The sequence below is a fragment of the Sorex araneus genome, chromosome 5 (genome assembly GCF_027595985.1).
Source record: "Sorex araneus isolate mSorAra2 chromosome 5, mSorAra2.pri, whole genome shotgun sequence".
In the NCBI taxonomy this organism is placed as follows: Eukaryota; Metazoa; Chordata; class Mammalia; order Eulipotyphla; family Soricidae; genus Sorex; species Sorex araneus.
Window position 1 is genome coordinate 208,556,222 of NC_073306.1, and position 16,846 is coordinate 208,573,067.

The following is a 16,846-nucleotide window of genomic DNA, read 5'->3' on the forward strand; positions in this document are numbered from 1 at the left end:
GGCCTTTGCCGAGACTCATCAATCCAAAACCAATAGAACTTACAGTGACAAATCTTGCAGTAAGTAATAGTATATTTGTATTTTTTCACATAAGATGAAAGATAATAAATTCATTTTGGATAATTCATAAGAAATGAATGTAGGCAGCATCTTCCAAATGATTTGGCCTAATTAAGTGGAATTATTTCAGGGGATAAAAAAACTGACTAGGCTGGGGATGGAGTGATAGCACAGCGGGTAGAGTGTTTGCCTTGCCCGAGGCCGACCTGGGTTCAGTTCCCAGCATCCCAGAAGGTCCCCTGAGCACCGACAGGAGTAACGCCTGTGCGTCACCAGGTGTGACCCAAAAAGCAAAAAAAAAAAAAAAGACTAAACTAATATCTCAGAGTCAGAATGGAAGAAACCATAAGTTCAAGACTATTGAGTGAATTTGTTCTCACAAAACAGGAGATGAGTCAGGTAATAGGACAATTGATGGAGGAATTTGAAGCCTATTGCTAAAGATCATTCATAATCACAGAATTTTCAGGTTGTCCTTATAGATGTTTAAAATAAAAATGATTTCTAATGTATAAGTATATACAAATTTCTTGGATAAGATGGCTCATTTAAAACAGGGAAGCTTGGTTTGATAACTTATATTTTTTTATTATTTGGAATAAAATTGGACAAAGTTAAATACACACATGCCTAGAGAATAAAGGGAGGTTCCCATTACTTATTGCATTCATTATTGTCTTGTCCATCAAAAGGATAGAACTTTATCAGAAAAAAATAGGAAAGCAAGAGTTCATTTTTATTAAGTTCTAAATTCATTTATTTTAGTTTTTTCAAATCTATGTCAATAATAAGTATTGAGCTTTTTGTCAGAAACTCACGAACTTGACATCTTAGCTGGGCTTCTAAGTGAAGTGAGCGAACATAAAATGTTTGACTCTTCTATAGTTTGAAAGCGAGCCTTTATTAAAATGTTTGTGATTGACCTGTAGTTCTGAGTAGTTTCTTGTGATCTCTGACTTCCTTACTTAAAAGTGCATGATATAAAAAGGAGGGAGACAGACACAGAATCACCTCCCTCCTACGTGGGATCTAAAGAGCATAGAAAAAGAGTAAAAAAGCCAAAAGCAACCGAATCTAAAATCCAAACAAAACAGGGCGCACCATGTGTAAGACGGGGGGATGGGGTGGAGAGTAGCCGGGTGGGGGTGTCCCTGAGACAGTGAGTCGGGGAGGGACGCTCGGGGCCGGGCGTGGTGTTGGGCTGTTGTATCATGTTGTATCCTTCATTGGCAGTACTGTAGTGCTATAAATCACAGCGGCTAAAATTTAAAGCTTTAAGTAAAATGCATGATCTCACATGGCTCTGTCCTGTGGGGACAATTCTCAGATGACGCCACGAGAGTCCCCCTCGGCGCCGAAGGCGGCTACATCAACGCCAGCTTCATCCGGATCCCTGTGGGGAAGGACGAGTTGGTGTACATCGCCTGCCAGGGGCCCCTGCCCACCACGGTGGGGGATTTCTGGCAGATGATCTGGGAGCAGGGGTCCACCGTGATCGCCATGATGACCCAGGAAGTCGAAGGGGAGAAAGTCAAATGCCAGCGCTACTGGCCCGACGTCCTGGGCAAAACCACCGTGGTCAGCGACAGGCTCCGGCTGGCTCTGGTGAGAGTCCAGCAGCTGAAGGGCTTCGTCGTGCGGGCGATGACGCTGGAGGACATTCAGGTAAGCGAGTCCGGGCTCCCTGGGGCCGGCCGGGCCTGTGGTATGCAGCAGTGTCAGACGGTTCCCGCGTGCGTCCTTCCCTCCCCGCACCCGGGACCCTCCCACGCCCCGCCCCAGGTCGGACCAGCTCTCCGGTTCTCAGTTCTCGGTCCTTGTTTCTCCTTTTCTGGGTTTCCTTTCCTCCCCCGCCTGAGGGAGACCGTTCTGCCTCTGCCCTCTCCCGGCTGACTCCCCTCCGCTTCCCTCCAGCTCCATCCCCGCAGCAGCAAGTGGCATGGCTTCCTCTTTCCTCTGCTGATTGCTGTCCCATTCACTATTTACTCTTTTTCTTTTCTTTTTGGGTCACACCCAGCGATGCACAGGGGTTACTTCTGGCTCTGCACTCAGGAATTACCCCTGGCAGTGCTCAGCAAACGCCCTACCCGCTGGGCTATTGCTCCAGCCCCAAAACTTTTATCTCTGAGTAAAAGCCAGCAGCCAGTTGGTTCCCGTTCCAGTGGCACCATCGCAGCCTGTGTGTTTCCAGCACATACGCTGCTGAGACGAACACGCGTCCTGTGCGTTTAGGGTTTTCCCTCTTTGTGAGTTCCATTCCCGTCACCATAGAAAATAGAAATTGCGAATGCAGGACTTCCACGGGAGTCATCCGCCGTCCTGTCTTGGCCATAGTGCAAAGTGGCTTAGAAGCTACAGGCAGAAACTTTTTTTATTTTTTCCAAAGTGAGACTCTGATGAGACTTAATAGAATTGCTAAAAGATCTCTAGTCGGGGTCGGGGCTGGCTCGGTGGAGGCTGTAGCACAGGCCTTGCAAGCAGGGAGACGAGAGTTGGACCCCAGCACGTGCCAAGTGCAGGCTTAGAGTATGTGTCTCTGGCACATGACCCCCACCCGAGCAAGCCCCCACGGGACGAGCACAGCAGCGAGAGTGTGCAAGCACGGACCTGAATCACAGCCAGCAAGGGAGCCGGCAGTCCAGCCAGGTCAGGAGAGGTGTTTAAGTAGCATGCATCCCCCGAGAGAAACTTAGCATGATTACGGGCGGCCGTGCCGGAAACGCTGGCATCCCGCTCATTCCTCCTGCCGCCTCGGGAGCACTGACTGTGTTTTGCTTGCATTAGATCAGCAGAGGCGCCCTGCATAATGCAGCGGTTTCCTCCCCACTCCTCCCTGTAACGCTTGAGCATACAGTGTGAGTAACATGTTTCTTACCAGAACTGCAGCTTTCTTACGAAACGAATCATAATTTCACAGGAGCAAAGTGTATTTCTCAATTCTGTTTGTCCTGTAAGCTTAGCGTGAACACTTTCAACCATGAGAGCTTGTGGATTTATCCGGGGAGGCCACACCTGGCCATACACAAGGGGCTGGACCCAGCTCAGAACTGGGGGGATTCTGCGGTACTAGGAATGCAACCCAGGTCTCCTGCGTGCAAAACCTGCGCTCGCATGCCTCTCTGGCCTCCTTCAAGATGTTTCCATGGAAACTTTTGAGATGTGCCCTTAGCAGCGTTCAGGTATTCGCTACGGTAATATTTAACCATAGTCTCCGTATGCACAGCCGCCCCCCTCAGCTCCTTATTTCACAGCTGGATGTTGATACATTGTAACTCTCTCTCCCATTTCGCCTACTCCCCATTTCTCTGCCTCTCGTAGTCTGTTCTCTGTGTTCTTAAGCTCGGGTTGCAGTTATTTGCAGTTGGTCTTTTTCATCTCGGAGTTTGGTTTTTATCCAAAATTTACAGCCATAAAAAGGCCAGAGAGACAGTGAGAGGAGAGGGCGTTTGCCCTGCACACAGCCAGCCTGAGCTCCACCCTGGCGTCCCCGGTGATGCCCCCAAGCACTGCCAGCAGTGATCCCTGAGTGCAGGGACAGGAGTCGGCCCTGAGCACTGCCAGGTGTGACCCAAAGAATAGAAATTTTAAAAATAAAAAAATAATAATAAAATTATACCCATAAGAGTCAGGAAGGCATGGGGCTGGTTGATAGCACAGCGGGTAGGGCAAATTTGCCTTGCACTCAGCCGACCCGGGTTCGATTCCCAGCATCCCATAGGGTCCCCTGAGCACCGCCAGGAGTAATTCCTGAGCACAGAGCCAGGAGTAATCCCTGTGCATCGCCGGGTGTGACCCAAAAAGAAAAAAAAAAGTCAGGAAGACAGACAGCTCACAGGACGAGAGCACTGCCTTGATTGCGCAAGGCCCCGAGTTTGACTCCTGGCACCCCTGGGTGTGACCCTGCCCCTCCTGTGCACGAAAGCCACTGGGCCAGCAGAGCCTCGTGAGTGTGCCTGGGCGGCCAGTCCCTGAGTGCTATGAGGCCACCGCGAGGGAACGTCATGAGGCTCGGGCAGGTGTCATTCACCAAGGACCGACTGTGGCCGAGCCATGCACGTGCCCTTGTGTTCATGCCTGCTGCCATGTGCAAAGGACCCTTTCCTGTCGCCTGCTGAGTTTTCATGTCTTTGTCGCTTCCCTTCCTTGTTTGGTGAAGGACCAGGAACCGCACTTGCTGATGGGGCCCATAACTGTCGTACATTTTGTTTGGTTGTTGTGTTTTTGTTGTTGTTGTTGTTTCGTTGTTTTAATTTTAGTGACTAGAGAGATAGTACAAGACCTAAGCTCTTGCATTGCATGCGGCTGACACTGGGTTAGTTCCCAGCACCACCATAAGTGAGCACTGAGACAGGAGTAGCCTCTTGAGCACCAAAGATGGGGCCCAGGCCCTTCTTTCCCCCCCCAAAAAAAGGAATTCCGTCAGATCAGGGAGATAGCTAGCTTAAGTGCCAACTTAGGTTGAAGCTCAGATATATGCCTAGGGCAGGACGCCCTGAGTCTGCTCCTCCCTGGGCAGGACGCCCTGGGCCTGTCCTTCCTAGTATGTAGGACGCCCTGAGCCTGGTCCTCCTGGGGTAGGATTAGGCATTCCACCCCGAATTAGCATGTGGAATGACAAGGAGAGAGAATATGGGGGAATGGGCTGGAAAAACAGTTCGAGGGCTGAGACACTTGCACACAGCCGCGTTGGTTCGAGTCCCCGGCACCATCCCGGGGTACCCCCAGGAGGGGGTAAGAGCAGAGCAGAGCCAGGAACAAGCCCTGGATTCTGCCGAGTGTGCTCCCCCCACAACCCCCAGATTAAAGAGGGGGCCGCCAAAAAAAAAAAAAAAAGCTGGAGCGATAGCACAGCGGGTAGGGCGTTTGCCTTGCACGTGGCCGACCCGGGTTCGATTCCCAGCATCCCATATGGTCCCCTGAGCACGGCCAGGAGTAATTCCTGAGTGCATGAGCCAGGAGTAACCCCTGTGCACAGCTGGGTGTGACCCAAAAAGCCAAAAAAAAAAAGAAAGAGGGGGCCGTCACGAGATGCGTGATGGAGCCTTCCGGAAGGACAGAATCATTCTGTGAACCAGAGTGTGACCTGTCCCCGGGGCCTGGCCCCCTCTCTGTGTCCGGCTGCAGACAGGAGAGGTGCGGCGGGTTTCCCATCTGAACTTCACCGCCTGGCCGGACCACGACACGCCCTCGCAGCCCGATGACCTGCTGACCTTCATCTCCTACATGCGCCACGTGCACAGGGCGGGCCCGGTCATCGCGCACTGCAGCGCCGGCATCGGCCGCTCCGGGACCCTCATCTGCATCGACGTGGTCCTTGGACTCATCAGTCAGGACCTTGAGGTGGGTGCGGAGACTCGGGCAGGGCAGCGGGTGGGGGTGGGGGGGCCTTTAGTAGCGCCTCGCGCTCTCCTGGGCTGCTGCTTTCAGCCACATACACACACGCCCCCCCCCCCTTCTCTCGTTGCCTGGGACTGTGCTTTAGTCAACGTTGCTCCACGTTTACACCAAGTAAAATGGGGTCGGAGGTCATGCGGGGGAAGGGTGACGCGTGCCGAATGTAGACTAGAGGCTGAACGCAATGGCCGCTCAACACCTTTATTGCAAACCACAACACTGAATCAGAGAGAGAGAACGAAAGGGAATACCCTGCCATAGTGGCAGTGTGGGGTGGGGGGAGACGGGACTGGGGAGGGGGGGAGGGATGCTGGGTTTACTGGTGGGGGAGGATGGGCACTGGTGAAGGGATGGGTTCCCGAACTTTGTATGGGGGAAACATGAGCACAATAATGTATAATTCATTTCAATTCTTAATGTAATTTTATTAGATTAATAAAGTCCAAATGAAAAAAATTAATAAATAAGTAAATAAATAAATAAACATTGCTCCACGTTTTAGAGGCCACCAGCAAGAAGAAATGAGCCTCCAAGTATTTACTTGCTTTCCTGGTTCTTATTTTAACCGTGTGCTAAGAATTCCCTTATGCACTATTGCATGTTACCCTTCACAGTCCCAAGGCACGTATAAAATAAAACCAGTACCATTATCCACACTTTTAAATGCGAATATTGGAATACAAATTAAATTTATTAAGTGAGAAGCATTTTTTTTGTTGTTGTGACCGATAAGTGGAAAACACACATTTTTCTTATACGTTTTAATTTGTAGATTATTTCTCTCTAAACTTAATCTGCTTGGATTAAGTGGTTAAAATGAAAACCTTCTACTGTAATAGCAGATATATATTAGGCCAAGGAATATAGCTTAATAATAAGGCCCGGCCTAAAGTCAAACTTAGAAGTCTAAACATGAACTTATTTTCAATGCCAAAATACCTCACTAAAATAGCCTGTTACTGATCATTGCCCTCTTTTTATGAAGGGGTTCTGTCTTGCTTTTCACCCTCTAGCATAGTAATTTTAAGAAAAACCAAAAATATTTCTTCCTTGTTTCAAACTGTTAAATATTAGTGGAAGTTCAGAGGTCCAAAATGGTATTCTGTAAACTAGAGCATAGGCAAAATAGTTTTCCTTATTAAAAAGGAAAAAGTAACATTAGAAATTAATCAAATTTGGGGGCCAGAAAGAAAGTCCAGTGGGTTGGGCTCTTGCCTTGCACAGAGCTGACCTGGGCTTGATCTCCGGCATCCCAGATGGTCCCCTGAGCACCACCAGGAGTGATCCCTGAGTGCAGAGCCAAGAGTAACCCCTGAGCATCACCTGATGTGTGTCCCTCTTGCGCCCACAAAAAAAAAAAAAAGAAAGAAAGAAATTAAATTTCAGAGGAAAGAGAGTTTCTTTGGGGAATTTTCTTTCCCAGAAAGATCATGAATAAAAGTATTCCGCGATAACCAGCTCCACCCACCAACTGTGTTGCGTGCAGGTCTCCGAGGCCCGCTAGAAAGGGGGAGAGAAGGCAGGGGTGCAGACTCCTGCCCCGCCTCTCCGGGGTGAGCCCTGGGCTCCGGGTCCCGCTGCTCTCTGACCTCACCTGGACCGTTTCTTTTGGCAGTTCGACATCTCAGACCTGGTGCGCTGCATGCGGCTGCAGCGGCACGGGATGGTGCAGACGGAGGTGAGTCTCCCCGGCGCCTCCTGCTGGGCGCCCTGTGGGGTTTCTGGGGTTTCCAAGTGCCGGGTAAGTCCTTTGTCCATCTCGAGTGGCGAGCTCTCGCCCACGTGACCAAGGACCCCTCTGCCTGCTGCGTGAGAGTGGGAATCACTGGGGGGCGGGGGCGGGGCGGAGCGGCCGGGTGGGTGCCCCCCTGCGTTCCTGCTGCTGAGAGCAGAGCGGGGTGAGCTGTGAGCGGGGCGAGCACCCAGATGGGAGCAGGCGGTATCTCGAGGGCCCAGTGCGCTGCCGGGGAGTCAGGACAGGGGTCCGGGTCTGGCCTTGCCTATAGCCACGCCAGGCTCTGTCCCCGGTACCTCAGAGTCCTCCCCAGCCCCACCAGGAGGGACCCTGAGCGCAGGCCCAGGGCTTGCTTTGCTTTCTGCACCAGCAGCTTCGTAAAGAATGGTCGCACCTCCCCAAAGCTCGTTTTCAGTTTTCTCTCTGTTCCTTTGTTTCAAGTCCAGTTGCCATGTAGACGTTTCAGAAAGTTGGGGTGAGGGGCTAGAGCGATAGCACAGTGGGGAGGGCGTTTGCCTTGCACGCGGCCAACCCGGGTTCGATTCCCAGCATCCCATAGGGTCCCCTGAGCACCGCCAGGAGTGATTCCTGAGTGCAGAGCCAGGAGTGACCCCTGTACATCACCGGGTGTGACCCAAAAAGAAAAAGAAACAAACAGAAAGTTGGGGTGAGCCTAGAAGGAATTTCGTAGCAGTCCATTTTTCTGTGATAACCCCACGACACATACAGTATGAAAGCCCCCCGCCCCCATCTGCAGTGGCCCCGGGCGGTGGCTGCTGGTCAGTGCCAGGGTGCTCCACTGTCCCTCAACACCCCCCAAAGCTTGCCAGTCTGGCTTCTGTTTCTGCTCCCCCTTTTTTAATAACCAAATTTAGAAGAGATTTTAATTAAACAAACACAACAGAGAAAGGTACCGATAGATTTTTTTTTTTAATGGGAGGGGTCTCCTACATAGATGTCCTTTCTTTTTTTTTTTTAAGTTAAAGAAATTTGTCCTAGGGGCTGGAGTGATAGCACAGGGGGAGGGCGTTAGCCTTGCACACAGCCAACCCAGGTTCAATTCCCAGCATCCCATATGGTCCCCTGAGCACTGCCAGGAGTAATTCCTGAGTGCAGAGCCAGGAGCAACCCCTGAGCATCACTGGGTGTGACGCAAAAAAAAGAAAGAAAGAAAGAAAGAAAGAAAGAAAGAAAGAAAGAAAGAAAGAAAGAAAGAAAGAAAGAAAGAAAGAAAGAAAGAAAGAAAGAAAGAAAGAAAGAAAGAAAGAAAGGAAAGAAAGAGAGAAAGAGAGAGAGAGAGAAAAGACATTTGTCCTAAATACACATTCACAAGAGAATGCGGCCTCTCCAGAGAAAGGCAGAGGCCCTGGAGCACAGCCCTCGCACAGGGGTGCATCAGCTCATTTTGTTCAGTGTCAGGACTCTCTCCTGACTGCCGGGGGTCACCTCTGGCAGTGCTGGGGGGCCATGTGGGGTGCCGGGGATTGAGCCCAGGTCGGCTGCGTGCCAGACCAGTGCCTCACGGGCCATGTGTCTCTCCAGCCCCTCGAATTCTCAATGTAACGACCCTGAACAATTCTGAAGCTTCTTTTTGACGTTGGCAATTATAACAGATTTTCTCCATATTTTCAAAACCGTGTGAACCTCCCTGCTAGTTGTGAAGCAGCCTGCATACCGAATACATAAATGCATTTATTTTTTTCTTTTTTTGCAATAGGATCAGTATATTTTCTGCTATCAAGTCATCCTTTACGTTCTGACACGTCTCCAGTCCGAAGAGGAGCAAAGAGAGCATCCGTTGCCCCTGAAATGATGTAGAGCAGACGGCCTCCTGGACCCCTCGCCACCCTCCCCCGGCCCCCCTGACGCCTCTGGTCTCTCTTCCAGAGAAAGGCCCGGCAGAGATGCAGAGACCAGCGCCCCGAGCAACTCTGCCCGGAGGGCCTCTTCGGAGCAATAAGGAATGTTGAAAGGCTGAATTTTTACAGCTATTTTTAACCAATGATAATTTTTTTAATATAACACTAAATAATGCGATATTAAGGGTGGTTTAGACAACGTTTGATTATCACAGACATTATTATACAGACACAGTGCATATATTTTTTAATGTACCAATCTTGTTTATAGCAAAATTCTTTTCCAGTATTTTAATGGAATTCTTTTCTAGGGTATACTTGAAACCAGTGTTGAAGCTTTAAATGACAATAATACTGGCATAGGAAGAAGTAGCAGATGTTTACTGTGTTCTAATGTTTACTATATAGAATTGCCTGTAATATATTTATATACTTTTTCATGACCGTGGAGCTCTCAGACACGTAACTGCATCATCCTTTTGCCATGTATCATAACCCTTTGTAAATAAAAGTGCACCGAACCCTGCGCGAAGCTTGGTGTGAGCAAACACACAGGGTCAGCGTTTTCTGTGAACTCCCACTGGCAGCGAGACTGCAGCAGACGCCGCCCCGGGGGTCACGGGGTCAGCGGGGAGGCTCGGGTGTGTGGACAAACGAGTTCAGGAGCTCAGCCTCCATCTCCCAGGCCCCTGGGAGTGGTACCAGCTGGTCGGGTCTAGCTGCCGCCTACGTCTGCACCTCCACGTCATCATTGCGGTACACTCACACCAGCTCAGCTGACAGGATGGGGGGATTGTGCACTTCCAAGTCCTCATTGCATTACGCTCACACCAGCCCATCATTGCAGTACCTTCACACCAGCTCAGCTGACGGGATGGGGGGCAGGGGGTGATGCACTTCCAAGTCCTCATTGCAGTACTCTCACACCAGCTCAGCTGACGGGATGGGGGGCGGGGGGTGATGCACTTCCAAGTCCTCATTGCAGTACTCTCACACCAGCCCATCATTGCAGTACCCTCACACCAGCTCAGCTAACAGGATGCGGGAATTTTGCACTTCCAAGTCCTCATTGCAATACACTCACACCAGCTCAGCTGACGGGCGGACGTTGGGGTGGTCGGAGAGCACCCGTCCTTCGGCCTGGGAAAACCCGTGTATTGTTCTGCCTGCAGGGAGAGCGGTCACCAGGGGACCTGCCTCTCCTCTCGGGCTGGGCCGTCCTACTGACCCAGCCTCTGGCAGTGCCCCTCTCCTCGGCACGGGTGGCACCGCACGGGATCTTGTGGGTTCACCCCCCACAGTTTGCCTGCCGCTGAGCTTGACCCGGGCCCTGCCGAGCCCGGTGCTCTGCTGCGGTCTGTTTCCGAGTGGCGTTGTCTGTGGACAGACACGGAGCTGATGGCCCTGACCCACCTCGGAACTGGCTCGGGGGCTGGCCAGAGCGTCGACAGCCTGGCAGCCGTGGGCGGGCCGGGGTGGGATGGAGAGGCCGAGCGTTCCTGGGCTTCACTGACTGCAGCGAGCCAAACCCCAACCCAGTGGCTGACACAAGTTAAGAGTTTTCTCGAGAAAACAAGTCCGGGGCTGGAGAGGCCCTACCGCAGGGAAGGCGCTTGTCTTGCAAGCAGCTGAGCCGGGTTCCATCCCCCGCATCCCGCACGGGCCCCTGAGCCCCTTCTGGTGATACCTGAGTCCAGAGCCCCAGGTAAGCGAGGAGCTTTCCCCAGGTGTGGCCCCCAAACAAAAGGAGACGCAAGCTCAGAAGCTGGCGGGTGGAGGCTGGAGCCCGGGTTCAAGGGGCGGCAGTCAGGGCCGGGGAGAGCAGTGAAGACACGTGCCCGGCCTGCACTGTGGCCATACAGGGTCCCGGGATGGCGCCCTGACCTCAGAGCCAGCCCTGGACACCGCCTGGAAGGGCCCCTGAGCCCTCTGAGTGGTCGGGGCGTGGCCTCTGGACTCAGGGCAGGCTCCGGCACCAGGGGTGTGCCCCAATGGCAAGAAACACATGCACGATGTCCCGCGGTCTCTTCCCCAGGCTGGGAATGACAAGGGCAGCTCTAGCTCCTGGATCCTGGGGGGCGGGGAGCCACCAGAGCACCGGGTACAATGAGAAAGTCTCTGGGTGCCCAAAGAAGGGAGAATTTTCCAAAGTCCCAAACAGACTGCCCCTTCTCACTTACTAGCAAGAGCTGCGTCACACAGCCGCCTCCAGCTGCGAGAGAGTTCTAGACTGTCCTGAGCCAGACCTTGGCTATTAATCAGGAAATGGTGGATGTTCGGATTCCACCAGCAGCCAATGCCTTCCCGGTTTTGCCAGGTCCCACCATTCCTTAGGGACAAACTCTGTGCCAAGCTTTGAAGATCTTCCTGACTCCAGAAGTCGCTGGATTTGTAACCTGATTTGTAAGTTGAGTTTGTAATTCACTGACAAGGAGGAACTGAAGGTTGTGTTTAGCTTTGCAGGTTTAGATACGGGACTTTAGAGACCAGAGAAATAGTGCAGCAGCAATGGTGGTTGCCTGGCAACTGGCTGACCTGGGTTTGATCCCTGGCACCGCATAAGATCCCCTGAGCACTGCCACCAGGAGTGATCTCTGAGCACAAAGCCAGGGGATAGAAGGAAGAAAGGAAAGAAGGATAGGAGAGGGAAGGGAGGGAGGAAGGAAGGGAGGGAGGGAGGGAGGGACGAAGGGAGGGATGAAGGAAGGAAGGAAGGAAGGAAGGAAGGAAGGAAGGAAGGAAGGAAGGAAGGAAGGAAGGAAGGAAGGAAGGAAGGAAGGAAGGAAGGAAGGAAAGAAGGAGGGAGGGAGGGAGGGAGGGAGGGAGGGAAGGAAGGAAGGAAGGAAGGAAGGAAGGAAGGAAGGAAGGAAGGAAGGAAGGAAGGAAGGAAGGAAGGAAGGAAGGAAGGAAGGAAGGAAGGAAGGAAGGAAGGAAGGAAGGAAGGAAGGAAGGAAGGAGAGGCTCAGCTTCTCGGCAGAGACGTCTAGGCAGATGCCCGGGACCCTCGAGGAGAAAGAAAACATCTGAGAACCAACAACCAAGTCACAAGTCATATCACATATTCTTTCCACATAAAAATGTTCTGACACCAAGGTTTAGGGGGTTCTTTCCATCTTATTTCAAAGGGAATCTTGATTATTATTTTTTTTAATTCATAACAAGCATGAACATTTTATTAATCCACAGGAGTTCTTGGAAATACAGAACTTCTGAAAACATTTGCAGTCTTAGATCGCCTCACATGTTCCAATCCTACCAGCTAGAGGAGACAGAAAAAAGGGGCGACAGAATCCCGACCAAAAAACACATCGTTAGAGTGACTTGGTAAAGCTGTATCTTAAATCAATAAAAAATAAATGATTTAATACAATTGTGCTGGGATGGTTCATTAAGGCTGAGAATTAGATTCTAAGTACATCAGACAGAAAAATTAATTCAGGGCTGGAGAGATAGTACAGCGCGTAGGGCATTTGCCTTGCACGCGGCAGACCCGGGTTCGAATCCCAGCATCCCATATGGTCCCCTGAGCACCGCCGGGGGTGATTCCTGAGTGCATGAGCCAGGAGTGACCCCTGTGCATCGCCGGGTGTGACCCAAAAAGCAAAAAAAGAAAAAAGAAAGAAAAATTAATTCAAGGTGAAACAAATCTGTACCCCTTTCGGCCCATGAGAAAACATACGGGAACTATTTTGGTGATGTCGGAGAGGAACCGTCTGGCCCTCGCCTGTAGGAGTGTGGGGAACCGCCGGGCCAGCTCCCTGACAGGGGCCAGCCGCACCGCCAAGACGGGATCCTCTCCCGATTCATACTGAAAAAATAAATACTCTAACATCTGGAAGCTATCAAGGTAATTGTCAGAGACTAATAACACTGTATATTAATATGTATGTACAAAATTTCTCTACAGCAGAGACATTAGAGAAAACACAAGAGGGAGAGGTGAGTTCTTTCAAACACAGGGCAAAGTCACCGTCAGCGTTCAAATGTATCCACCCGAAAGGACAAAGAGTGCCACCAAGAAACATGCAGAGAACATGGTGGCTATGGAAAATACTTCACTCATCATTTATGGTCATTTCCCAGGGCAGATGGAGTCCCCGGCTGGCGCGGCTGGAAGCCCCACACCAGCTCTGCAGAGCACTGTGTGCCCAGCACCCTCCTGGGTGGCGGGGGCACAGACAGTAGCCCTGCGAAAGTGCTGCCACGGGCCTGGCTGTCCGTAGCCCTGTGAGCCTGGGCAGCTGAGCGCTCTCTGGCCATGCCGGAGGGAAGGGGAGGACACGCCCGCCTCCCCTGGGCGCGCTGGAGCACTGCTGTGAAGTGTCCAGTTCCAGGGCGTGAGGTAGGTCAAAGGCTGCTTCATAGTCCAGCATGAAGCAACTGTGCGGTGACCTCAGCGTTTGGAAAACACGACACCACATACACGTCTATTACAAGGAGGCCCCCTAGCCTGTGGGAGCAGATGTGAAGGGCATTCACCTTCCGACCTCGGACTCCACCCGAGCCTGGATTATCACAGCGAAAATCCAGAAGGGCCTCATCCTTCAGGAAAACCATCATTCCAGAAAGGACCCCATCTTTTTTTTTCTTTTTTTTTCTTTTTTTTTTTTTTTTACATCAGCGCGGCGTGATTCCTTCACCTCACAGAGCCAGGGTCTGCAAGCTCGGGCCCTGCCAGGCCTCTGCTCTTGCCCCAGACTGGGAGGTAATGAGCACGCTCACCCGAGCCCTCACCCCAGGCGGATTCAACTGCCCCAGGTGACAGGTCAACACAGCAGGGCGGTCCCTCGACACTGCAAGGAAAGGCAAGAATGGCAACGGCAGTGACAGAACATGATCAGTGCACCCCACACACAAAAAAAAAACACTCCAGAAAATACACAAAGTGCATCCTGAAGCCACACAGAAATATATATATAAATAGTCTAACAGTCACGACTCAACGTCACGCAGGCTCTGCCCCCAAGGCTCATGCACCAACATGGCAGTGTCTCTGCTGGTCCCTGTGCCTCTGGGCTGCTCAGACTCAGCCCCCCCAGTGCCACTAGGGCGCCCCCCAGACTTCCACGCCCCCCGACCGGCCCGGAGTCCCAGGAGTGTCTTCATTCGCTTCCAAGAACGTGCTGGTCTCCAGGGGAGGAACGGGCTCTTTTTCACCATGCCCTTCCACACACTCTGTCTTCTGTTCCCTGTGTTTGCTCTTCCATCTCCTCGCGTACAGCTGGTATGCTGGGGGGGAACAGACAGCATTGAAAAATGTCTTTAGCAAAGACCATCCTGTGGGACTTTAAGTCTGCCGATACTTTAGAAAGGCTTTTCCCTCGGGTCCTACATGTACGAAGGGGGAGAGAGAAAGGAAAGTACAGGGTGTAGCAGAGAGACTCTTTCTACTTGGAAGGGCCCGTTGGTCACTGAGACTCGCCCCACAAGTTTCCCCACTCACTTATGAAGGGCTCAACCATTCGCACCAGAGGAATAGCAGTCAGTAAACGTACCACGCCACGAGCAGGAGCCCAAAGTTGGACCAAAGCTTGGGAGTTTTATTCTGCTGGGATATCTTTGAGCAGAAAATTCAACCCCACATATTCCTTGGCTGATGGGTAGATGATGAATCCGTTTATAAAAATCAGTAATCTGCAATTAGTTCCACAGTAGTCATTGCGGGCTTCCTTATCAGATGTCCCTGATAGCATTTTAAACTTACGATGACCCGGGAGCCTACAAGGCTCGCGTCACACCCCAGCAGCTGTCATATACTCCACTGCTGAGAATGATTCAGCCCAAATCCCAGAAGCACCGTGAACTCCCTGGGCTCTTGGAAGGCCTCGATGTTCTGCACGGAAAGAACAAAGGCTGCTCCTTAGATCTAGGAGGGCCCGTGGGGGTTTAGCGGTCCCAGAGCCCAAATTCTAAGCTAGAGTGTTTGCTTAGGAACCTCCTTTTACATGCCTTCTGCTTTTCCCTGAAACTTCCATTAAAGGCAAAAGAACGCCCCCTCCCCCGCCACCAGCGCGCCACACACACACACACACACACACACACACACACACACACACACACACACACACACACACACACACACAAGAGAGAGAGAGAGAGAAATGTAGTTGAATCAGATTGTCAGATTGGAAAAGGAGTCAGTCAGTCATTTAGGTTCACAAGGTTCAATCTGGGGCTGGAGCCATAGCACAGCAGGTAGGACATTTGGCTTGCACACGGCTGACCCAGGTTCGATTCCTAGCATCCCACAGGGTCCCCCAAGCACCGCCAGGAGTAATTCCTGAGTGCATGAGCCAGGAGTGACCCCTGTGCAACGCTGGGTGTGACCCAAAAAGCAAAAACACAAAACAAAACAGTGTTCAATCTGCCCAGCGGGTTCTCCACCCACCTGCAATGATGATGAACCCGTCCAGCAGCTGGAAGAGGCCGTAGGCCAGTGGGAAGCACAGCATCTGCACCAGCTGCTCAGCGGCGAACGACAGCTGGAGCACGGTGACACACATCTGGATATTCTGAGCTCCGGTTTCTAAGGAAATCGTCCTGCACCTACCAATTGAAAAAAAAAATTGTCCAAGTTAATACTGGGATGATGCTCCCGTTTTCACCAAGAACCCCTTTCGTTCCCGCCAGTCTGTCTCAGTGAGGGGCCAGCGTTTGCTGCTACACAGCAGGCAGCGCGTTTGCCTTGCATGCAGCCAACGCGGGGTCAGTCCCAACACCCCAGATCATCCCCAGGGCAGCGCCAGGACTAATTCCTGAGTGCAGAGCCAGGACTCACCCTGAGCACTGCCAGGTGTAACCCAGGAAGGCAAACAACTGAAAGTAAATAAACAAGCAAACGATGTGCTTAGAGCTCTAAAAGTGTTTGTTTTCGGTAATAAACATTTGGGGCCAGGAGACTAGGCTCTTGCTTTCACTCACTGACCCAAGTTCAAGTCCCTGCACTGCACAGGGCCCCTGGGTACTTCCAGTGTGACACTCCTCCCCCCCCCCCAAGCACAGGGTCAGGAGTAAGCCTTGAGCACACCCCCACCCAGTGTGGGTGAAAAATAACCACACACACACAAAAGTTCATCTCTTCAGTAGGTATTTGCTGAGTGCCTACTCTACTCTGAGACTAAAATTACTCTTAATCCTATTATCCAAAATTAAACTCTCAGCATTTGGCCTGCTTCTTCTGGAATTTTTTTTTGGCGGGGTGGGGCTTGGGCCGGGAATACAGCTGAAAATAGTTAGGGGGTACTCCTGGCTCTGCACTCAATGGTCACTCCTGTTCAGGCTCAGGGGCCCTGGGGATCAAACCCAGGTCGGCCACACGCAAGGCAAGCGCCCTCCCCCCTGTACTGTCACTCCAGCCCCTCTTCTGGAATGTTCTGAGAGAGACGCGTCAGGGCAGCTCAATGCAAGGCCCGTGTCGGGAGCGCAGGGGGCGCAGACACGCAGGAGAGACTCCGTGACCGTGGACAGAGGTCTCCGGCCTGCTGTGGAAATTCAGACAACTGACCGATGTGGTCGACAAGGTTCCACGGGTCAAGGGTGAGATCCAAGAGCAGAAGGAACGCAGGGGGCGTTTCACATGGGCGCAGCTGTCGGGACCAACGTTTAGGAGATGTGGCACATGCCACCCCGCCCGCAGGAAGAGGAATGACGGATGAGATGGGAGAGGAGAGAGCTGAGGCGGAGTGAGGCACAATGTTTGCAAATCACCATCACGATCACGAAATCCCGTTAATCATCGATTTCTCGAGCGGGCTCAGTAACCTCTCCATTCGTCCTTTCCCTGAGATCTTAGAAGTCT

At 51.8% G+C, this 16,846-nt stretch overlaps 2 protein-coding genes across 8 annotated transcripts in view; one reads left to right on the top strand and one right to left on the bottom strand.

Annotated features, from left to right (window-relative positions):
* Positions 1–11,689, top strand: part of PTPN13 (protein tyrosine phosphatase non-receptor type 13) — a 218,711-nt gene extending 207,022 nt beyond the window's left edge. For all 7 annotated transcript variants that reach the window (XM_055138852.1, XM_055138853.1, XM_055138856.1 and 4 more), the window contains 4 exons: positions 1,388–1,725; positions 5,185–5,400; positions 7,070–7,132; positions 8,907–11,689. In XM_055138852.1, coding sequence (XP_054994827.1) covers positions 1,388–1,725; positions 5,185–5,400; positions 7,070–7,132; positions 8,907–9,002 — 713 coding nt within the window. In that variant the 3' untranslated portion in view covers positions 9,003–11,689. The remainder of the gene's footprint in view (positions 1–1,387; positions 1,726–5,184; positions 5,401–7,069; positions 7,133–8,906) is intronic.
* A 514-nt stretch (positions 11,690–12,203) lies between these two features.
* The window catches only part of SLC10A6 (solute carrier family 10 member 6), a 34,364-nt gene continuing 29,721 nt past the window's right edge, over positions 12,204–16,846 (bottom strand). Inside the window, exons 5-6 of the mRNA XM_055139066.1 lie at positions 15,437–15,594; positions 12,204–14,277 (exon numbers count right to left, since the gene is read on the bottom strand). Coding sequence (XP_054995041.1) covers positions 14,093–14,277; positions 15,437–15,594 — 343 coding nt within the window. The 3' untranslated portion in view covers positions 12,204–14,092. The remainder of the gene's footprint in view (positions 14,278–15,436; positions 15,595–16,846) is intronic.